At 39.3% G+C, this 25,229-nt stretch overlaps 1 protein-coding gene across 2 annotated transcripts in view; it reads left to right on the forward strand.

Annotated features, from left to right (window-relative positions):
• The first annotated feature begins 8,629 nt into the window (after positions 1–8,629).
• trim44 (tripartite motif containing 44) overlaps positions 8,630–25,229 on the forward strand; it is a 57,417-nt gene continuing 40,817 nt past the window's right edge. The window contains exons 1-3 of one of the 2 annotated variants that reach the window (XM_059335404.1): positions 8,630–9,055; positions 9,836–10,503; positions 14,468–14,545. In XM_059335404.1, the coding sequence (XP_059191387.1) occupies positions 9,874–10,503; positions 14,468–14,545 (708 nt within the window). In that variant the 5' untranslated portion in view covers positions 8,630–9,055; positions 9,836–9,873. The remainder of the gene's footprint in view (positions 9,056–9,835; positions 10,504–14,467; positions 14,546–25,229) is intronic. The other variant, XM_059335403.1, reaches the window with a different exon arrangement.

Consider the following 25,229-nt stretch of genomic DNA (forward strand, 5'->3'; position numbering starts at 1 on the left):
AGAGCCGTGTTTGGATCAAACAGGGGTAGGCAAGGGTGGGGTACGGTGAAGGAATATATGCCATGGCAGCGATAGTGATTCACTTGGCTCATGTACTTTGTGTGTTCAGTCCAACTTCATGTTTTCCTGTGCATCTGATATCACGCATCAGTGTCTAAAGGAAAGCCTCAGGGCTGTGAGCTTCACTTCACTGAAAAAAAATACTCAAGTACACAGAAGGGATATTGTTAATCAATATATACTATATGAAAGGGAAATGAAAAATGTGAAATGTAAATGCAAAATAATTTACTTTAATATTAGAAACATGCATATTGTTCCTTATTGGTCTTTCATCTTAGTGAAAAAAAAATCACTACTGATACATTTGAGGTCACAATTAGCATTGTTTTCTTGCGTATACGGTATATACATACATATAATATATATTTACAAGAGTCACAATTCAATGGCTTGGTTCAGATGAGCCATCGACTGCTCATTCTGTCTATTCGCTTCTAGTAATTCAGTCTGGGGTAGAACCTGGGCTTACAAAAACAGACGTGATTCAGTATTCTCTGGGGATTATTGATTAAATGACTTATTGATGGAAGGCTACAGCCCCAAAGCTTGATATCGATTCTGCCTCTCTAGGGAATAGAGGAGACAGCCATAAAGAGATTTTGTAACTCATAATAGCCATGTGGAGGTTAAGAGAAGATTGTGAATAATGTGGTACCATAATCTGCGAAGGGCTACATTGCTCATGATGTCAGAGTTTTGGTAATGCATGCACAAGCACACACAGTCACCTTTTTTAAGATAATGGAGGGAATATTTCTCTATGAATACCCAAACAATGGGCCGACCGTCGGAGAAGCAAGGACCAACAAAATATAATAATGTTAATAGAAAATTAATGAAATAAAGAAATGTCTTTATCCCAAATGTGTAAATTTCAACAATGCCAATTGTGAACACACAAACTTTTCAGTACATACTTTAATTTTCCAAATCTAAACTCAAATTCACCCCATCAACTTTGCAGGAAGTGGCATTCTTCTCAGCCTCCACTTTATCTAGCCAACTTAAGGATTTCTGTTTTCATGAGGGAGCACTCAAAATATGTTTTTCTCCTACTCTATGAGACAGACAAGAAGGCGAGACAGAGAGAGATTAGTGTTGATATGCCTTTGGCAGTAGACAGTAATGAGTTGGTGCTCTGCATGATACATATGATAATGTGTTCTGGGTGTACTCATGTTGGAGTGTCCATCTGAAAAAATGTGAAAAGAGAGGCTGCAGTATAGCAGTTAAAAAATGGATGACCTCAGTTCTAATAGGGACATTTCAGGTTTTATGGTTAGGTGGAAAAATAAACTTTTAAACTCCAAAAAATAAACCAGTACACAGTATGTATTCAGATAACCAAGTTACTGAGATATTTCTTTCCATGACAATATATGCACATCAGATAAATATGTGCTGCATAATATAAAGAATAGCTAATTGATGACAGTGATGGTCCTATAATGCAGTGGTTTTCAAAGTGGGGGCCGCGGCCCCCTGGGGGGCCGCCAGGGGGCGCTAGGGGGGCCTCAGAAAATTGGAGGGAAGATGAGAAAAAAAAAAAATATATTTTTTATTTTTTTATTTTATTTTTTTAATAACCATTTGTCCTGAACCGTACAATACGTAAACTGCCGTAATCGTCGGATTCTCAAGTTCAGCTGCAAATTCGGCATGACGACGTCATAATCTGTGTAGACAGTTGTTATCGAATTATTGAATGGTAAATAAAAGTAAGAAAATACATTCTAAAAGTTGATGTTTATTTGGATATTTTGTAGCATTGTCGGTGGGTTTGGGGGTCCCTGGCCAGAAGCTAATGCTATTTGGGGGGCCTTGGCAAGGAAAAGTTTGGGAACCCCTGCTATAATGGACCAAGAGGGCTGGTACACATGCTGTGATAGATTTAAGCTCTCTAACCCTGGTGAGCAATTCTTGAATGAAAAATATATGATCTTGACTAAGATTAAGACTGTATAAAAGAAGTGGATGTCAGTGTTGGATCAGCCCCACAGCCAGCTTTGTGCTTTGAGGGCATATTCTTGGGAGAATATTTTCCCATCCAGTGCAACATTTTTAGAAAATGCTGCTTTGCATCGGCCCTTCATATGTGTTCTCCTTGCAAAATTTTTGCTTTTGCTTCTTCCCTCACCTGGATCTCACCGCTCACTGCCCCTGATCAGTCTTGACAGCTGTCCTTCCCCTTCTTGCCCTACGAACACACACGTGTAGATGCATGCATGCGCGTACGCACGCACAATATATGGGTCATTTTATGCCAGTGAACAATACTAAAATGTGTGTACATCGCCTATGCGATGACATCAAACCTCTAACATGCGCGTGTAAATTACAATAACTTTCAATGGACAGACGAGCGTCACGTAGGCGTAACATAGGCGTCGCTCAGGCTCTGCACATGCGTTTTTGCGCATATGACTACGCCTACGTGACTGCTGCATGACGAGTGAACTACGCCTCAAATACGTAACATGAAGACCAGTGTGACTGTTTAGTACAATTCTACATGAGTGTACAGGCACACACTGTGTAGAGTTTGTGGAAATCAAATAGCAAGGGGTCATTTGTGCCGTGCCACGAGCGAACATAGCGGACGCCTGTGCGCACACTCGTCTCAATGTACAAACTAGGACTGCGCGCAGTACTGAACGGGACCGAGCAGAGTGGAGCCGTCGGGGGAGGCCACGTCTGGCGCGGCGATGTGGACTCAGTCCCTATGCATCCCAAATGGCGTGTCTCCTACCACTGTGCTCGGGGTAGGTGTAAAACATAATACTTGCTGTAGCCAGCAGGGGGCGCTATGACTGTGTGTCAATATTGACATGCGGGTGTGTTGTGGGCTGGCCCCTAATCACGTGTGTGAAATTTGGGACAGATTGGACAATGTATGGTCAAGTTATCCAGTCTGGTGTTAGATGGCGAGACGCCATATTTTTCCGCCATGCCACGCCCACATAGTTTGACCGTCGGTAAAGCTTTATACAACTTTTGATCCCAAAGGCCTTGTGATGTTACTGACCAAGTTTGAAGTAAATCGTGTGAAATCTGTAGGAGGAGTTCGTTAAAGTATGCGACCTGCAAAATGGCCAAAAACGATGACAAGTGCAATATTCAAACCAAGATGGCGGACTTCCTGTTGGGTTTGAGGTCTGGGTCCAAGAGGCTTTTTGGTGCATCTCCACATGAAGCATGTGTGTACCAAATTTTGTGGTTCTACATGAAACCTACTGCTGGGGCAAGGCGTAAGAGAGGTTACTTCCTGTTGCCAGCGGGGGGCGCTATGACAGTGTATCAATATTGACATGTGGGTGTGTTCAGGGCTGGACTCTAATCACGTGTGTGAAATTTGGGACAGATTGGATTATATATGGTCAATTATACAGTCTCGTGTGTTATGGCGAGACGCCATATTTTGCCGCCATGCCACGCCCACATAGTGTGACGGTCGGTAAAGATTTATACAACTTTTGATCCCAAAGGCCTTGTGATGGTACTGACCAAGTTTGAAGTCAATGGGATGAAATCTGTTGGAGGAGTTATGTAAAGTACGCAACGTGGTCATTTTGTGAAAGGGGGCGTGGATAAAGCATAAGGGGCGGGGCTTTATGAAATATTGTTATGTGGAAGTGTTAAGGGCTGGACTCTGATGAAGCATGAGAAGTTTGGACCAGATGGGACAAAGAATGGGGAAGTTATAACAATCTTGTGTTTTATGGCGAGACGCCATAATTTGCCACCATGCCACGCCCACATAGTGTGACCATCGGTAAAGATTTATACAACTTTTGATCCCAAAGGCCTTGTGATGGTACTGACCAAGTTTGAAGTTGCTCGGGTAAAATCTGTAGGAGGAGTTCGTTAAAGTATGCGACGTGGAAATGGCAAAAAACAGCAGGAAATGCCATTTTTGATTCAAGATGGCCGACTTCCTGTACGTTTTAGGGTATGGGTTCTTGAGACTCTTTGGTGCGTCTGGTCATGATACATGTATGTACCAAATTTCGTGTCTCTACGACATTCCTGTGCGAGGGGCTTAATTTTCTTGACTTTCAAGGGGGCGCTGTTGAGTCATTTTGCCACACCCATTCCCGAGACCAGTAGAATACGTAAATTTAAGTGGAGATTTATGTATTCCAAAAATGGTGAGTTTTTGAATATGATAAAGCCCCCAAATTAGCGATTTACTTTTGGGAAGGAGAAGAATAATAAGAAACGGACCAATTTCAATAGGGTCCTCGCACCGTTAGTGCTCGGTCCCTAATAATCATTTACTTTATGATGATGGGCTCTTTAACACAATTGGTCAATTTGTGTATGTTTGTTGTCTGCCGAAGCTTTCACATCCTGTCTCCCTCCTTATTCTGCTTCTCCCCCCACATACCTTCCCTGAACTCTGACCTCTCCTATCCTTAAATGACCCAGTCCAGTCAGTGAGAAACCCGGGTCATAATTTTAGAGACTCAGCCAAGCTGAGTAATTCCCCGCTCCCACAATATACTGTTATAGGCGTGCACGCGTTACAGGCGTTAACGCGTGTGTGTTATTGTCCTAAAGCCAACGCTTCAGATGCCTTAACGTGTTCACGTGTAGACTGTAATAGCCTAAACTGTCTCATTGGTCCCTCTTGGTATTACATGGACTGCTAGAATTGTGAAGCGAAGCGGCTGTTAAACTTAAAATTCATCATCATAAAGTAAATAATTATTTGTACATTGAGACGTGCGTGCGCACAGGCGTCTGCTACGTTCGCACGTGGCATGACACTTGTCACCAGTCACCACTTTATTATCTGGTGTACTCGCAATATGCTTGCCTGTACGCACGCCTATTCATCAGTCTTTATGCAGGCGCTGGCGACGCGGTTAAGGCGTTTTAGTATAGTTCGCAGGCATAAAATGCCTCTCACACGCACACACATATACACACACACACACACACACACACACACACACACACAAACACAGAACACAAACATTACTGCAGCACCTATTCTACTAAGCAGGATTACAACTTTAGGATTTAAAATTGCTCTTTACTTGTCTGTTTCAGATCAGTTTTGAAAGGGTTAAAGGTGTTTTTCAGCAAAGTTTAGTTATCCTGCTGTACGTGACAGGCTTCAGGAATCCACAAACAACCTTGCAAAACAGCATATTGATTCTGTTTTATGTTGCACAGCTATGACAGGTTGAGAGAGTTGTGGAAATGTCAAGAGCATCCAGAGGAAATGAATTGGGAGAGAGAATAAAATATCAGCACATAAGGGGGAGAGAGAGAAGTGCTCATCTGACCGACCGGTGCTGTTGCACTGACAGACATTTCATCTTAAGACCAACAACTGACCTCATGCCAATAAAACAATGTTAAAACCAAGGCATTAGGTAAGTGTTTTCTGTCTGCTCGGCATGCCTGCCAAAGCTTCCCCCTTCACTCTTGGCTGCCATTTCTGAGAGCTTGATGTTCTCTGTGTTGCCAACTTCCATGTGCAGGCTTTTCTGAGCTGTAGAAACACAATTTAGGTAAACAATTTAGCTCCTATTGTGTATCCCATTTTGTTCCACAACAATCTCCGGGGTAGAGAAAGAACAAATCAAAGTTCCCATCAGTAGCCACATATTGTATTTATATTGAGTGCTTATTCAAATGAATTGCAAGTCAATGAGCCTTTTAATTGTTTTCAGTTTTATGCAGAGTGCAAGATGATGCTGTCTCTTATTGTTCAGCAGAGTTTAGTGCAGTGATAGACTTTTAAAACAAGTCAGATGGCCATTTAACTCCACACTGACCATGTTGTGCATTGCAATTTGCGCTCTCAATTCCAGCTACGACCCTAGTCAGAATCATGCATTTGTTACGATCAAATGCCCCCCGGAATGGACGAGGCCTAGTGTGGTTTAATCAAGTCTTATGCCAAGGCAAATTTGATTTTGCCAGTAAAATATGTTCCATTGAGTCATCCTTTCTGTTTATAGACTTATACTCAATCTTTCCCGGTGGCAACCTTTCTATAAGAACAAATCCTCTTCTCCAAAACGGCTCAAAAACTTTGGCAAAAGCATCATCATCATCCATATCGAGTGGATGCTGGAGGCTTACTTGGAACGTGGTTTATGGTTATTTATGGTGTGCCATTCAAATCACAGTAACAGTCAACTATTATATGCCAAATTCTGTTTGTCTGAAGCCCAGCTCAATAGCCTCTTTAGATCTCTCAACAGAGAACAGCTTGTTTTTCCTCATCTCGCTGTCTCTCTCTCCAGACCTCTAATCCTGCTCCATTGTCTCTCTGTGCTGGTTTATGGAGGGTAAGGATGTGTACAGAAGGGGAAAGCAGACATCATAATTAGAAACTCCCCATTAACCAAGGGTGTTATAATTCACATTTATTTACTCTTCCAGCTGAACCTTTTCCTGTATTAAAATCACCCTTGTATGGCATTGTCGCTGTCACTCGCTCTGCTAGGATTTCCTATAAATGTATGCATGATCAATAACATGCACTTCTTTTAACATAATTTGAAAAAAATCAACAGGAAATCAAGATTGCAAGTTGTGGTATACTTTCACTCACTTTGCCAATTTCCCCAAGAAAACCACAGGAGTTTCATTTTATCTCACCCCAGGCCCTACATATTGTCATGACAGCTTCTGCATTAATGATTACATTTGAATCACAATGATAAAGAAAAATGTGGAAATTTTAATAAAATCTCATGAGCAAATTGTAAATCAAAAGACAAAATAAGTCTCTGAGCACTACTCATAATCTCTTATAATCTCTATAATGTTCTACTAGAAAACTCTCTTATAAAGCAACTGTATGATATTTAATTGATTTAGAACAAATGGGTTAAGTCTATTATAATCAACGCAATAATGAAAATAATATAAAACCTGTTATGTCACACAAACAATGCCTGTACTTGAACCATACACAACATCAGTAAAATCATGTAATCATATTACTTCATACAAAGTGCAAAAAATGTACAATAACTTGTGTATGTTTATTCCTATTTATTTGCAATTATTATTTTCCGATTTTCAGTTTCCACTTTTATGTTGTGTTAATGTAGCTGTATTTTGAATTAATCAGTATAGAAAAGGAGGGAAAAACAACCCGGGGGCTGAGATTTCTGCATGGTAACCATCTAAGTTTGTGACAAGTACAAGCAGTGAAATACAAAAATAGCTAATTAACTGCCAACTGATCAGAATATTAAGCCTATATATAGTTATTAAGGATGGGAATGTCTGCAGTGGTGTCAAACAACCTGAACATTTTTAAAGTTTTGTTTCTATAATATTTGATACATTTATGTCTTTCAAAGAAGCTAGCTTGTGCAAACTAGAGTATGGGCATCACTACCCCCATGACATTTCTAGTGAGTTTTGTATATTCTTATTGTTTAAAGCAATTATAGCATTTCTTGTTAATGGTGACACATGAAAACTGCACTTCAAATGCTTTTGGTTAATTTTATTTGTTTTGAAATGAAGTGTTAGCTAAGTTACATTTTTAGAAAGAACTTTACTTGAGTTAGCTAGGCTTACTGACCGGTACCTTTATTGGCTTAATCCAGTGGTTCCCATAGTTTTTCTACTGGGCCCCCCTTTTCAATCTAAAAAATACTTTCAGCGTCAGCAATGCTGCACTGTTATTTTTTACAGTGCAGCATTGGAGAACAATGAAATTATTTAAATTTATCCTTGCCACGCCCACCCTTTTGTAACCCTGGGCCCCCCCTAGGGGTCACGCCCCCCAATTTGGGAACCACTGGCTTAATCAATTAGCATGAGGCTACTAAATGTGCACAGCTGGGGGTAAAGTTAACCTTCTGGAGTCCATCTATTTATTGAAAATACAATAAAATAATGTTTTATTTACAGTAATAACTTTATTTATATATAGACAAGCTGAGAAAGCCAGTTGAAAGTGCAATCATAGGAGCTTTCACAGTGTGCCATTCAGCCTGTTTCTAGACCATTTTTAAAATGTGAATTTTCTTTCTACAATGAAAACTATTATTTTTAATTTACATGCAGATAGACTGTTTTGTAGTTTTATTATTATTTTTATTATATTATTATATTATTATTTCTGCTGTTTTTGTGTGTATATATGGTTAAAAAAATGGTACTTTCCATAGAAACCTGTGTCTTTTGTTTATATTTTCGGTTCCTGGCAGCTTTATACTTTGTTAATTAAAATAAATTAGCGCTAATTATAGTATAACAAAAGCTCTAATAAGTAATGATCACTCACGAACCACATACCTATTGTATAATAATGTTAGAACTGTGAGAGTATTTTTCCTCTACCTGCCTCCGGTAGAGGAAAAAAGATTTTGGTGAATGTCATTTGTTTTGAAACGTAGTTTTAGCTAACCTAAATTTTACAAGGAACCTTTACTTGAGTTAGCTAGCCTTGCTGACCGGTACCTTTATTGGCTTAATCAATTAGCTTGAGGCTACATAATTAGCACAGCTGGGGGTAGAGTTAAACAAACACAGCATTGCAGTTAGCCTTAAATATAATATAACTAAAGCTCTAATAAGTAATGCTCGCTCACGAACCACATACCTATTTTATAATAATGTTGGAACTGTGAGAGTATTTTTCCTCTACCTGCCTCCGGTGAGGTGTTTCAGTGTGTTTGTAGTGCCTGTCAGACGGGTTTTCTCTCTCCAGCCTCTATGTGTCTCTGCAGTTCTTATACACACAGGAGACTACAAGCAGGAAGTAGAAAAAAAAAAAAACAGACAGCAGCTCATGAAAATAAGGAAGTAAACGCTGTCGGATCGAAGCTGGAGCCCCCATTTTTCTGCTGTAAAGTGAAAGTAGATCAGTCGACAGCTCAGTAATAGAATTCAATACACAACGGTTGTGCTAAGGAAGTTAGCCGTCAAGCTAATTCCTCCACTGACTGCACATTATCTCAAAACAAGCCCCAGACAGAAAGAAAGAGGGGGAGGAAGACACAGACGAGTAAGTACACTGCAGTGAGGTGCAAGCTAAGCCCCACAAGGATGAGGGAAAATTGTTGTGTGTGTCTGTGTTAGGAAGCACTGTGTGAATGTGTGAGTCAGAGACAGAGAAATAGCTGAGAGCTGTGGCGAAAGAGGGGGAGTTTTTCTTCTGTGCGTTACAGCACTTTTTCTACCGGTTGTTTGTGTCAGCAGTGGGTAAGAGTACACAGACGTAGCTCAGGAGAGGAAGGCTCCGAGGAGAAAGAGAAAGTGAGGTAAAAAAAAAAAAAAAAGATCTCCCTTTGTGTGTGCGTGGGTACAAGGCATGCACAGTGGTCTCACAGCTTCACTGCTGCAGAGAGAAGTGAAAGGAGGTTGAGAGGGCATCAAGACAACAAAACATGTAAAGGTCAAGGCCTGATGGCATGCAAAGGGAGGTGTGATAAGAGTGTGGGTGTCACGTCATGCTGAGGGTACAGCTGTACTCAGCATTTTCTGTTTTTGAGTCAGTAAACAAAGTGAATGTGTTTGCACACAAAGACAGTTCAGTGACTGCAGATGGGGTCTTGGTGTTTGTTTTCCTTGCAAAATGATGCAGTTTTTTATGTAACTTGTGTGATAGTGTTTCTCTGGATGCTGTTTGCTTTGCCTCCCTCCATACATATATGCTGTGGGAATATTATATCAAGTGGGATTAGTCCTGAGGATCTTGGACTTTCCCCTGGGCAAATATGAGAACTGTTCACAGAAGGTCACAGCTATTAATAAACTGCCCTCTACTTTGTGTGTCTCCTATAAGAGTTACTCCTCTTATCCCCAGAAATATTATCAGCCACCATGGACCACAAAGGGGAACCCCAGGAAGGAGCTATGGAGCTGAAACACGAGGAGCTGCCGCAGATGGACGGGTCATGTGATGCATGCGAGCCTGACGAGGCCCAGCCGGCCACACAAGTATGCTACACCTGCAGCTTTGCCTTCTGCGCTGCCCATGCTGACAGACATGCCAGCAGCACCCATCACCCCATAATGCCTTACAATCACGAGGGGGCACAAGCTAATAGGGTTGGCACCAGCAGAGATTTCCGAGTTGGAGATGGAGCTGAGGATGAGGCTGGTGCGGAGAGGGCAGCTGGAATGGACGCGAACCAGAGGATGGCACTTTTTGGAGTGGCAGTGGCTAACGACAGTGGTGATGGAGAAGGAGCCCAGAATGGTCTGCTGCCGGAGGCTGGGCTGGGTGACGGAGCTGAGGGTGCAGAAGCAGTGCAGGAGGTCATGGCTGCTGGAGAGGCTGGCAAGAGGGACACAGTGACAGTAGAGAGACTGCGCTGCAAGGAGCATGGACAGGAAGGCTCCCTCTACTGTAAGCCAGATGAGAAAATTATCTGCGTGGTGTGTGCTGTGCAGGGTGAGCACCGTGGGCATGAGATCATCACCCTGCATGAGGCTTACATGTGGCAGAAGGTGAGAAGGTGACACACTCAGAAAAAGACAAGTTTATATATGTTCCAAGTTTACATATGGACGAGCTTGAGCCAGAGACATGTGGGATTTTTGAGGCAGATACTGGTTTATTTAACCTTTTTTTTTTGTTTTTTTTCCAATGCAGTGAATTTTTGAGCTGTAATGAAAATAGACCTTTACTGTGTGGATTGTGCACCACTTTTACACTAATATGACTCTGCAAAGGTACTTAGAACATTGCCTTCTTAGTCAAATAACTTCAAAAAATTTTTTAACATGATTTAACATTATACATACAGTGTATCAGAATCATCTTTATTGGCCAGGTACGTGTGCACATACTAGGAATTAGACTTTGATTTGCTTGCTCTTGTACAAAAATACAGAAATACAAATATTAAATATTAAAAATAGCAAAAAAGACATTATAAAAACATATGTACAAGGTCAGGTTGGTAGAAAAATGTACAAGTAGGGCAATGTATTACATTGTCTGCTTATTCTAGAAACGAAAACATAGAAAACAAAGGATAAATAAAAATAAAATAAAGAGTGAATATTGTTTCTAAATTACCCAAATCATCGTTTTCGGCCTTATATGATCTGTAAAAAAAGTTTTCATATCTGCTCATATTGGACAACAAATATGCCATTGTTGATAGATACCATTATGTTTGTGATTGGCCAGCATGGGTCAGGCTTTAGGTAGAAAAGCACTATGTGATGCCCTCTACTGTACTTAATCAAAACATTTGCAGCTCTGTATAAAATAACATAATGTATTCAGGGCGTCATCTATCTGGTTTGCATTTTATATTCAGTATTAAATAGTATGTCAATAGCTGTAGGCACCATAGTCTTTAAGTCAACTCACAGGGCTCTGTAAGAGCTTTGTATAATATTTTAAACGTAACAATGTGTCATGATCACCCACATGTCATCATTAACCCTATAAAGCCTGAACCATTAAATAATTGCCAGAAAATTCTTCTTTTTTTTAAACTGGAGTGTTTATTGAACCTGCTGACAGATAATTAAAAAAAAATCCAAAAACAATAGGGATATATGATTCTAATTTGTATCATATTTGATACATCAGTTCTTTTTGTGCAATTTGTTGCTCACAGTTTGTTTTTCTTGAACTAACAAAAACATATAAAACCCAACATTTTTAACCTTTTAAGGCTTTACTTTCTTTTAACATTTTCCTCAAACATGCAAAATATTTTTTTCCATATAACACAACATCATACATCTGCTGATATGAAGTTTTCACGCAGCAATGACTGATCCACCAGTGGAACCTGCATATAATTTTTGCTATATCTTGTATTTTTGTGCAATTTGTTGCTCAGTTTTTTTTTCTTCAACACATGTATACATCAGGTTTTTCAGGAAAATAATATCACACTGATGATGTATAGGTCTCAAAAACTTGTGTATCAAATATGATACACTTGGCTTTATAGGGTTAATAAAATGATTGAAATACATAAATAATTCCTATGAAAACTGTGAAGTGGAAATTAAACATCATGAATATATCCCAATGTCCGTTTGGCTTGATGCCAATTATGGCTTTACCCTTCCTCCATTTCCCAGATGGCTTTTTGCTTCAGGCGTATTTAATAGGTCCAGAGAGTCGAGGCTCGTTCAGTGCAGAATTGCTGCTGGTCCAGTAAGCTGGACTAATGCTGTGCTGGATTTTGAGAATAACTCTATCACCACTATGGGCTCATTTCTGCAGAGCATAGTGTTTGTGATGATTATAGGACCGTTTAGAGTCAGACGTTATCAGCACACCAAACACATTCAGACTGTGTTATTGCACAGAGAACCAATTAACACATTGTGTCATAGTATCACAAACCAGAACTTAGTTTTGGATTTATTTTTTTGAACAGTCAAGGGTTTTGTTTGTGTACACTAAAATAAACCGGATCACAAAGCCGGTGCATTTAGGAACAGTAGTAACGACCCGCATGGAGCTCTGACTGTAATATACATAGCGTGAGGTTTGTCCTCTACCCTCTGGCCACACATCTGAAAAACAAAAGTAGAGCAGCTCACTTAACTGGATTACTCTTATATCATGGCCACATATGGATTGATGGGAGACAAAAGGGGTCACACACACACAGCCTAAGGCCACATTATTTACTCTAAACCTACTCTAGCTTTTATCCTGTTTACCGTATCAGTGTATTCATGTGAGAAGACGCTTTATCTCTGGGAGGACTGATATGACTTCCTGTTGCTATACCTTGAATTGAGCATGTTCGGCTCAAACTGTATGTGAAAAATTGTAGCCTGTAATTGACAGGTGAGCTTTCAATTATATAACATGCCTTTCCTTGTGTGTTTACATCTTCTAAAAGATCATAGTGACAGGGAAAAGCAATCAAATAAACAGAAAAAAATGGAAGAAAATCTTAAAAAAAGAAAAATGTAGCTAATTAACTGCCCACTGAACACAATATTAGGCCTGTTGTATGATTTATTGAGGATAGAAATGTCTGCAGAGGTGTCAAACAACCTGAAGGGTTTTAAAGTTTTGTTTCTGTAACATTAATATTTTATAAAGCCATGCCTTTCAAAGAAGCTAGTTTGTGCAAACGTGAAGATCAGCCATTACTACCCCCATGTGGTTTCTAGTGAGTTTTGTATATTCTTATTGTTTAAAGCAATTATTGCAAACTGTACTTAAAAAGATTTTGGTGAATGTCATTTGTTTTGAAATGTAGTTTTAGCTAACCTTAATTTTACAAGGAACCTTTACTTGAGTTAGCTAGCCTTGCTGACCGGTACCTTTATTGGCTTAATCAATTAGCTTGAGGCTACATAATTAGCACAGCTGGGGGTAGAGTTAAACAAACACAGCATTGCAGTTAGCCTTAAATATAATATAACTAAAGCTCTAATAAGTAATGCTCGCTCACGAACCACATACCTATTTTATAATAATGTTGGAACTGTGAGAGTATTTTTCCTCTACCTGCCTCCGGTGAGGTGTTTCAGTGTGTTTGTAGTGCCTGTCAGACGGGTTTTCTCTCTCCAGCCTCTATGTGTCTCTGCAGTTCTTATACACACAGGAGACTACAAGCAGGAAGTAGAAAAAAAAAAAAACAGACAGCAGCTCATGAAAATAAGGAAGTAAACGCTGTCGGATCGAAGCTGGAGCCCCCTTTTTTCTGCTGTAAATTGAAAGTAGATCAGTCGACAGCTCAGTAATAGAATTCAATACACAAGCAAATAATATTGCCACATTATCAACAATGAGATGTGTTAGCAAAAATATTGGGTAACGCTTTATATTAAGGTCCTTGTAATAACCATTAATTAACAAGTAATAAGGCCCTTGTAAGTCCTTACAAGATGATTATTAACATTATTGTGTGTTTATAAGCTTATATAAGTGTTAATAATGGCATTATAATACAGCTAATAGCAGGCTATAAGAGATTTATAAGCACTAATAAGAAACTTGTTAACAGTTTGCAAATGCTTAAGAACATTAATAAAAGCCTCATGAGTATCTTATAATTGTTCATAACAGCATTACAAACATCCATGACCCACCCATTATGTCTTTGCCATGCCTTTATTAATCTTATTTTGTTTGCTTATTGATATTAAAATATACTTTATTGTTCATCTATTATAAGTTAACTATATGTTAACTATGCTTTTTGCAACTACCGGATCTAAAGCGAGAACAATGCCTTATTACTTGTTAATTAATGGTTATTAAGGACCTTATTATAAAGCGTTACCAAATATTGTAATGTTTCTTTTTGTCAATTGGCCCAGTTTTTCTTTGTGTAGAGTTATGAAGTTATAAGTAAAGCATAAGTTAATCTAATGACTCAGAAATGGTAATGAACCAATAACAAATCATCTCTGCTCTGGTTTATGTCGTGGCATATGTTGTGTTTTACTGTGTGTTTGTCTGCTCCACCCGCAGAGCAGAGAAGGTTATGATCTGCTGGGCTGTACACAACAGATGGGTGAGAAGATCAAGACCAAGTGGACCAACCCCGAGGTGAGTACAAAACTCCTACAGAACAGAAGTCTAAATGTGAGTTATATAGTAAGGGACATTTTCAGAAACTCCTCCCAAATGATTTGCACTCATTTAGAAATGAGCCCTTATCTAATGAGATGATAATTTCTCTGCAGCAATTAAAGGTGGATTTGACCTCCTTGCAAGAAATGACAGCAGTCTCAGTCTGCCTGACAAATTAACGCTGCAGACCCTGCAGGTCCATTTTTATATTTAAATGCAATTCTATATTTCTTTTCCCCAGTCCATTACTTTTCTAACTACCAAGCCGACAATCTGATTCGAAGAGCATAAATGTGTGATTACTATTTTAACTCCATCTTAAAAGAGCGAAATTAGTATTTTTATCACATAGTTTTATATCTATCGAATGTGCAATCATACTCGTTTTTTACGTTTTTTGGTCAGGTCGAACCTGGTTTCAAGACACGGGGAGCCATAACAGAGAAAGAAATATGAGCCATTACTCATTTCTAATTCAGTGGGTACAGCAGTAAGCACTGCAGCGGTATAGAGACTGCAGCAGTGGAGACACAGCAGTCTAGAATGAGATAAAGAGGGATTAGAAAGAGATTATGTCATAAAGGCATTGGGTAGTAAACATGAGAGCCAATTATTTCATTCCATATATTTATCATGCCGCCCCATTCACAGATCACAGCCTCTGCATATTAGGGTTTGCTGATATAATTCTCCTCGAAGCGTAGGAGTGATGGCATCATTGTGTGATTACTGAGTCATGTCATTGTCAGGCTTCAACTGATGTCATTTTTTTGACTCAGCACTTCTTTGCTAAGTCAGAGGAAGTATTTTCAAAGTTACTTTATTAAGTCAAAATCGTGTATTAAATGGAGAGAAGAAAAATACCCTGTAGCTGTTTTTTAAACCCTTGTTGAACTTGTTAAGTTGACAAAAATCCTTGGATTCAATCTAGGAATAAGAAAGTAGATGTAGTGTATTATGCACTGTGTTAAATAGTAAGGAGTTGCTAATATTTTCTCTCCTCTAACTAAATAAGTGAGGAGGACAAAATATTAAAGACACCTTCCAATACAGTGTAGCCAAATATATTGCTAATATCCAAACCCTCACCACTATAGTGATGAATCAACACTAACATAACATTTTACACTTGATTGAGGTGTTTTTTGTCTTTTTTTGTTAATGTGCTTAATGGGAGATGGAAACGCTTTTTCCGATTAACTTTTGACCTAGCGAACATTAAACTTCCATGACTGATCAGCTGTGTCCGCTCTTCCGGTTAAGACAAGCTGAAAAATTATAAGTTGCCCAATTGAATCCGTCCCCTGGAGACCTCTCTCCATTTTCTCTCGTGGGTGGCAAAAGATGTCCTGCTTCTACTGTTTCCTGACAGATTAGCCTACAGCAATATATTACACTGCCATCTTCTGACCAAAGTACCTTCATGCAGCTTTGTTTATTTGCTCTACACCAGTTAATGGAAACGCCCCCAATTTGCATTTTCTTTAATGCGACATTTCAAAATTTTGCTTCAGTATTCGCTTCGACTTTACTGGCAACACAGTTTATTGCAGAAAATGTTCCTCAACAACCTTTTTTCCACAACGATGATTGGACGGCACAAACATCATTAAACATTACCAAGATTTCTCTATATTTTAGTCACTTTCCAGTTTCTCTTTGCCGCTCTCAAACACTGTATTACTAATTATTCAAGCTGTTTTTTCATCAGATAATATCTTAAATATTTCATGTAACATGAGTTTAATGAACAGGTCAATATTATTGGTCTTGGTGAAACAAGATTGACTGAAATGTTCAGTGTAACATGATGATGAAGGTGAGGTTGACTAAATATGATAAAAAAAAACTAACAAGGACATTTGACACAGGACTAAGAGTACATTAACAATAGATGAAAAATTAACTAATCCCATACAATTAATATAATTAATTAAAAATGTAAGTTTAAAGAGAGAATATATGTTGAAGAAAAGTAATGACTAGATGTTGACCAAATTGAATGACTTATCATTGAATAAAACTACAGCTGAAAAAGAAATGACAAAAATGTGACTAAACTCTAATAAGCATTTTCGTCTTAAGACTAACAAAATACACACTTACATTTACAATGTTAATATTTAAACTGAACTGTTTTATTTCTAACTGCATTACATTGTGCAGATATTTAAGTTTTTCTGATCTCTGGTTCAGTCTTTTCATACACACGCATACACTCTCTGTACTAACTCCTCTGCACCAGTGAGGTAGACCTCAGTTTTATACACATGGCACTTATGCAGCCTTGTGCAAATCAACATTCCATGATAGTATTGTGGATATGGGGGTTTGTTTGAGCCTCAGATTGTCATAGACAAGTGAAATGAAGACAGGAAATAAGGGTCACTAGTTTAAATAATGTACATAACCCTATTTCAGCATTTGTGTCTAACCTGCACCGGTTTCGCCGTCTGTAAAGTAGAGAAAGGTGCTCGGTGCATTTCACACACAGTCACCTTTCTCTTGATATCAACCAAAACAAAAGCTGCAAACTGAATTTTCAGGACAAGTCAACCTTGAAAACAGTGGCTGTATTTCCATTACAGATGCCATCGCGTGCGCATGTTCTCCCACTGAAAATAAAACCTGACCGAGTAACGTGTTGTGCAGTGAGAGATGTAACAGTGAGCGACAGGATCGGGTCTCAGCTTTAGTCTCAGCTACTAACCGTTCAACAGCGGCTGCACCTGCTCCCTCAACCACCCCTGCAACGCCTGTTCCGCCTTATGCTCTGCTTACAATACTGTGTCTGAACCCACCGGAGAGCAGAGGCACACGGGAGCATTGCCCAGTTCCTGCAGAGATGTGACCCAAGCACAGTGGCATAATGTAGAAGGTTAATTTGACTGGCCTGCGAGAGGTAACACTTTTACTGGCAGCCGGCACCCCGTCCGAGTTCATGTCTATTATCATACTGAAATATCAATGCTGCCCCAAGGACTTCCTGGACATTTAGTCTAATGCTGTTCCACTGTAGAGGTGCAGTGTGCTCGGCGAAAACCACTTACCTTCTCACTCGCAGGCCACTGTGTGAGAGACCATTATGTGGATCTGTCAGTGTGTCCTCTCTGCACTCTCAAATGTCAACGTTCCTTATTATGCATGACAGGCAACCATCAGAGTGACTGCTCCAGGTGAGGAGAGTTGTGTGTATGTGTGTGTGAGAGACAAAAAGGAGGATGTTAAGTTGCATAGTATCGACGTCCTGAAGGACTTCGGAAAGGAAGAGGTTGCAGCACTCTGTGAGGAGATAGAGAGTTAATTTAACCCTTAGCTGGTGTTTGCTTTTTAATTCTAGCTTTCTCAATTATGTACTTTGCTGCAGGTGGGGCGGTTTTTAATATCTCAAAGCTCATATCTCAATTCCTCACAGGGGGATGGAATATAATGCAAAAAACAGTCACGAGGCTGCATACATATTAATTGAGGGCCAGAGGCGTAACGTAACATGAAGGGGCCTAGATTGCTGGCTGTCATTCAGCAAGTCGGCTTGAGGTACCTATCACCAAAAAGCTGGAAATAATACGTGAAGCATTTTATGTGGCTTCAGACCAGGACAGCAGCAGGTAGTCGGCATATTTATCTCGCCCTCATGTTTTATTTACTCACTTTCTGCCGGGGCAGGGTGTCATCCATAGGACACACGCCGCCCGTAGAGGTGCTCTCTGCGGCTACAGAGAGAGGAGTAGGATATCCTGAAGCAGCACGGTAACATCAGCCCAGTCACAAATGTGTATGTGTGTGCAGTAGCTACATCCATTTTCCCTGCCTCATAAAATCTACAAGAGCAGCAGACACATTAAAGCTGTCTTAGGGAGCCGAGGCTGAGGAACAGACGGTAGAGGCATGAAAAGACTTGGCTGCTGCTGTTAGGTTTATTCATCCTGCTTTTTCTTGTCCTTCTCTACCTCATCCTTTTCTTCATCCTTCCTCTCTCCCCCTCTCTCCACTATCCCCCCCTCCCATTGCTCTTTAAGGCTGTCATTCCTTTTCTATCTCCCCTCACAGCATTTTAATTGAATTACTCGGTATCATTCCCCAGAAAGTTGCTTGGCTGACATTGCCTCACTCGAAACCAATAAAAAGGTGCTGGATATTGAAACTGTGCTATTATAAAACCAAAGGCCTTCTGTCTCGTTTTTCGTTTCCCCTCTTTTAACTTCCCTTACTCCCTCACTTTATATCACTTTATATGACTTTTGAAGAGCTGCTGTTTTTCAAATGAACTTGTATTGCTGTGTTGTGTTAGAGGTTTAATTGGACAATCTAATTTCTGGAAGAGATAAAGGAGAGCGTGAGAGAGTAGTGTTCGCTTGGAACAGGGCCACTATTGCCAGGGGCAAGGACAGTTCAAATCCATTTACTCCTAATGTTCTATTAATGCTTTTTAAGTCTTTTTAAAAAAGCATCATACAAAACAGACATCTGAATAAGCAGCAAAATTGGCTCTGATTTTATAGAATGTTAACCATTTGAACTCTAGTGCTCCCAGCTTCCCCTCATAGTGATGAATTGCCTCAATGCCACTGCATGGTTGCACTCAACTTTTGGTGCCATGTGCCCTTCTCTATTTCACTTTCCTCTGCGTATGGTACCCCTTCAGTGTAGCCTAGATTCTCAGCTGATCTCCATATCAACTCCTTGTAAAACTGCTAGGACATCATGTTCAACCTGACACTGAATGGATCCTTTCATTGGCAACAATGTCTGTACTTTGTCAATTGGAAAGTGTAGTTTTGGGCACAGCATCTTTTTCTTCAAATCTGGAACGAGTGAACAAAAAAATGGCAGCCACAATCAACAGTATTTCATTTAGAAAATTCTGCATTTTCATAACTTTATAACTTTACGTTACTATACTTTAAGGGAATATTCCAGTCCAAGACAGCACTATTTTGTCTGTACCATTGATTTCTTGGGGATCATAATGTAATTTTGAAAAACACATTCGGTGTCTGTTAAAATTTGGGAGAAATGAAAATGTCTCTTTCCACAAAAATGCATCTGTAACAACGGACCCGCTGATGTGCCTGTGCAGTTGAAGAGGTCAAGATTAAAGGCTGCAGCTACTTTGATATTTGTTGTGAGCTGTTTTCAGTTTACTTTTGTTTTCCACTTTAGTGTGTCCTGATGTCTCACCAAGATATCCGACACTGTTTTTTGTTGTTTTCTAACACTGCTGGATTTTAATTCCCAAGGGCTTTGGTCCTTTTTCTGCAGTTTTTTCATTAGCACTAATGAGTAGCACAACCTTTTTTATAGCCAAACACAGACTACACTAGTCTGTGAAGTTAATTCTATTTGAGTGTCCTGCTAGATTGTAATCATGTAGTGTTAGTGGAATGTCTAAGAAGTGTTATTTTTAGTATAGTAAGCCACAGATCCGAGCTGTCTGTTACTGAAAATAACATTATTTTTTTTTTGTTGTTGTTTTCCTTGGACTTTCAATTTCCAGCCCACCTTTCACGTCTCTTAGTGTATTTTTCATAGAGTAATGAACAAGATTCAAGTTGGTATTTTCTAGTTGAAATTTGCACTTTGTAGATGTCATGACTGCAGATTAAATTGCATGTGTAAGGTCTGAGCTGGCATTTCCTTGCACTTCCTGAAGTCCTGAATTCCTCAGATAAGAACGGGTCTACAGTAATAATACAAGGCATGTTAGGAACATGACTGAAAAAGAATTTGGCTTCCCTAATCTGCTTGCCTAACGTCCTACCTTTGCTTTGAAAAAGAAATTAGCTTCCTTAATCTGCTAGCCTGATGTCCTACCTCTGCCTCTCTCTCTCTCTCTCTCTCTCTCTCTCTCTCTCTCTCTCTCTCTCTCTCTCTCTCTGCCTCTTTCTCTCTCTCTCTCTCTCTCTCTCTCTCTCTCTCTCTCTCTCTCTCTCTCTCTCTCTCTCTCTCTCTGCCTCTTTCTCTCTCTCTCTCTCTCTCTCTCTCTCTCTCTCTCTCTCTCTCTCTCTCTCTCTGTCTCATCCCCTGTCCTTACTCTAACTCTGCCCTTGTAAGCAGTGTGCCGCTGTCTCTCTCGAGGCCTCATTTCATGGCCTCAGCTTGCAGCAATGCAAATGAAGATTAGCACGCATGAATGCTCCCTCCTTACTAGCTGGACGAAAATTCTCAGGGAAACTCGCTATGTCACTAGTGAGAGGTCCAAGGGCAGAGGGCTCCTGCTCTATATACACAAAGAGCAGTGATGCAGGATCACGCCTCCCATCTGCCAAAGACTCCTCGGGGACACTGTGAGAGGGCAGGAGGCTCTGTGGAGGTCCTGGAGATCGGGACATGTGGTGATGGAATGTGTCAGTTTGATGACAGATACTAAAGACAACAAGTTTTATGTTACAAGTCAGACAGCCCTATTCGTGTTTTAGCTTTGCTTTTGTGGCAAGCATTGTTCTTTAAGATTTATGCTAAATGCTTTATGTCCATTCTCTGAAACCTGTTGTGACGGAACAGAATAAGGGTCAATGACGTGATCTAACCCACTGTTAGTCGGTGTAACAAGTATTTTTTTCCCCATAAAGATCTGATTATATACAGGAAAATAAATGTGAACTAAAATGAGAAAAAATACAATCCACGTTTACATTTCAACACTATGGTTTATAACAAATTTTACATAATTTGTCAAAACTTTTGAAAAAAAATGGTTGTATTGAGAATATGTTCTGCTCAATATTGACGAAATGTAATGTAGAAATATTACAAAAAAAATTTTAATTTGATGTTTTTTAAAATGAAGTAATTATATGTATAAGTCCACTTAAATAAAATGTAGGTGGATGAAGTATTTAATATTTATAATTTTTTGTGGGTACATCATTTGACATCTTGCCAGCCCTTATTTGTCACTGACCCATAAACAGATACAGATTCTCTTCTAATTTATACATATGCGCTGAATTACTTTTTTGTGTGGCTAAGATTATGCCATGTAAAATGAGTCTGAGTCACCTAAATGACATGCTAACCCCGATCCAAAAAAAAGGTTGGGTTGCTTTGTAAAACAATTTTAAAAAAACGGAATGCATCAAATTCAGAATTTCTATAGTGTATATTTACATAAAGCTAAAGTTTATCAGTTTGAACATAACATACCTGTTTACATAGTATATAGTCTTTAAACAGTGTTCAAATTAATATATGGCATAAAGGAGTCACAAATTATCGTATTCTGTTTTTTAACATCCCAACTTTTCTGGCATCGGCGTTGTAGAAAACGTGGTATCTAACTTTACAATATAAGCTACTAGCCACTAGTTCAGCTTTGTATTTGAAAGAGGAAGATTTCATACTTGCATAGGGAGTTAAAATTGCCCCACTTTAAGTCATTGATAAACTAGCAATCTAACTAAAATAGAAGTCGTCTATCTGTCTGTCTGTATATATCTATATCATTCAATTTTCTCGACAACCAATCATCCGATCAACATCAAACTGAGCTCCTTAAGTTCTACGGGGCATATTTATTAGTAGTGTGTTGTGTACACACTGTGTATTATACTGATAAGTAACTCCTAATAACTGTTGTGCTGCCAGCATGCTGGGTACAGCTCGCTCTTGGTCCCTTGCTACAGTACATTCAAAAACACATGAGAAAAAGGGAATGGGGATGTCACGTTCCAAACATTTCAAGCATCAGCAGTGTAACTTTCGGATCGCTTTTGACACGGTAAATATCCTGGTGCTAAATAGCTGTTCAGGACTAGGCATTCCTCCTCCAGCTGAGAAAACTGTGAGGCCAAGCAATCGTCCATCGGGCACTGCACTAGTTTAAAATAAATTGCTAAAATTGTACTCTTCATCAGTATTCATAATAGTAGCTGAATGCTAAAGCTAACGCCTGACATGAAATTAACTAATGAAGTAATTACCGTTATTACTAGCGGTTCATGAATTAATTCCGTAGATATCATTAAACAAATTGACAGACGGATACATTCCACTTGGCTAACTGATTATAAATGTAAATGCCTGGCAGATGTTAAAGCTTTTAAAAAATGAATATTTGGGAGGATTATTTTCGATTTGCAGGGAGAATTAGACTTGAATTTTGAATATATTGATCCATCATTCATCAATCAGAGCCAAGTTAGAACAAGGCGCCTCAGACATTCTTGTTCCAGTATGAAATGAGGTAGTAAATGCCTTGTCATTTCTTAATGTGTTTTTTAAGTGTTCACTGCTCACGTTTAAAATGATGAATCCTCTAGAAGATTTAATCAGCCCATAATGTAATTTCATGGGATTTATTACATTTGAGCACTTCCTTCTATTGCTCTGTTTGTTGTAAGAACTTCCAAAGGCACATGAAGATAGATTGGGAAAACAATGCTTCATTCTCTCCAATCTTTCACATTCATAGACACAGTTCACTCGAGTTGTAGACGGTTGTAGTCTATTGTTCCTAATTCATCAGACATATATATTCAGGATATTGATTTGGGTGAAGAAAAAGAGAGAAAACGACTTTGCTTTCCAATTAGATGTTAACTAAGTCCCTCTGTCTGATTCAGAATGAACGATGTGCACGTTTTTCCCTGCTCATACAAAGAAAGTAAATTAAAACTGTTACTTCTTGCACTTGGTTTAATGGCCAATTTGGAGAATCTGATTGCTTGTGCAGAAATGGCATATACACGATAAAACTTTGGACCCCTAGGGGCTGTGGCTCTGCCAACCTCAGTAAAGTATGATGATTCCTTGCTTCACTGGAGAGAGGGGGGATGAGCGGAAACAAGATAAAATAGATGGAAAGGAAGAGAGTGAAGTTCTGCTCAAGGGAAGAGGAGAGACAGAGCAGCTGATGTTCGTAGATTGAAGCGATCATAACGTATTCAGGAGCAGAGATCGCAATGAGGGACTTTGAGGTGTTTTAGCTCATGACAGCATCTGTGTCTGAGTTGGAGTCCTCACAGTGGGGAGGATTGTAGGAGGTGTCTGTTTATTGAGGTGTTTTAACGTAATGAGTCATAGCTAAAGAGAGCTTCATCGGGGAAGGGGGAAATGGATTAAAAAGGGTATCTCAGTGAGCAGTTCAGTTGCCCTGAAAGCCAAACAGATGGCTTGCTGTGGAAGAAGGAGCCTCTGAGGTCTCTATCTACAGATGGGATGCATGGAGTTTACCTCCAGGGGATCTGCTTCATGCTATCAATTAGCTACAGTATGCCAAGACCAGTGGGTTTATTGAAATAGTATTCACGTGCCAAAGTAAAAGACAAAAGTCTGTCTGGCCCCTTTACTGCGGTCATAGCATATGCATTTCTCTATTTTGCATCTTGATGCTCAATTTAAAGCAGAAGAAGACCTTCAGGGAAGCGGTTTAGGCTACCGATGGCAAGGAAGAACCTATACAAAAAGTCCTTTGTCCCAGAAGCTGTCAATGCAATAAATAAGACGAGAATGCGGTAGATATTTACCCTGTTTACTCCTGTTGTTTCCTTTGCTGAGGGTTTCCCTGCACAGCAGGTTCTCTGAATAAGGCAGGTCTTACACCTACATTTGTAAATTTGATTTGTACTGTGGTGTGCTTTTATGAAATTTTGTACTTGAATGGGTGATGTGTGAAGTACATTTATTGCTGTAGGCTATTTTATATTTTTCTATCCTTTAAAAGTTTTTTTGCTTTATTGTTTTACTATTTATTCTGTTTTTACACTCAGTGGATAATAAAGTTTTCGTATTCGTATTCGTATTCGTATTCGTATTCGTATTCGTAAGTAGATCCCAAAGGGGAAATTCAATTTAATCTCTCATTGTAATATGTTGATCTGTTCTTTACATAGACATCTATTAAACTGGGAAAGAGATCCATCATTTGTTGCTCTCTCTGAGGTTTTTTTTATTCACTTTTAAAAGTTTTTTTTTTCTCTTTGAGGAGTTTTCCTTATCTGGTGTGAAGGTCAAAGGACAGACTGTGAAGCCCTTTGAGGCAATTTTGTGATTTTTGGTTATATAAATTAAAGCTTGACCAGTATGGCATTTTTGAGGCCGATACTGATTTCAGAGGGAGAAAATTCAATTTAGTGGCCCATGTAGTCATTTTTTGAGCTGGAATGAAAATAGACCTTTTTTACGTGGATTGTGCACCAATTTTTCACCACTCTGCAAATGTACCAAGAGGGCTACTTTATACAAGCAACATGTATGACATTATCAGCCAATTATATTAATGATAACTGAGAAAATAAAGAATAAATAGGAATCAAACAATTATCTAAATAAACATCATTACTGTTCAGTTTCAGTCAATTGCAGACTATTTAAAAAAATAAATACATAAATAGAAATGAATAGGTTACACCATTTCTAAGTCACGGCAAGCAAGGTTTTCTGCATTATATATTGTGTAAAAAAGTGTTCATAATGGTACGTATCAGACAGCATAAACACATATACCAATAGGCCTTTGATAGGGCAATATCCATCGATATTATCGGTCAACCGAGTATGATTGTGGGAGCGGGGAATATACTCAGGTTGGCTGAGTCCCTAAATTATGGGTTACTCAATGACAGGACAAATGCCTGTCATTTAAGGATAGGAGAGGTCAGAGTTCAGGGGAGGTATGTTGGGGGAGAAGCAGAATAAGGAGGGAGGACAGGATGTGGAG

The sequence above is a fragment of the Centropristis striata genome, chromosome 6 (genome assembly GCF_030273125.1).
Source record: "Centropristis striata isolate RG_2023a ecotype Rhode Island chromosome 6, C.striata_1.0, whole genome shotgun sequence".
NCBI lineage: Eukaryota > Metazoa > Chordata > Actinopteri > Perciformes > Serranidae > Centropristis > Centropristis striata.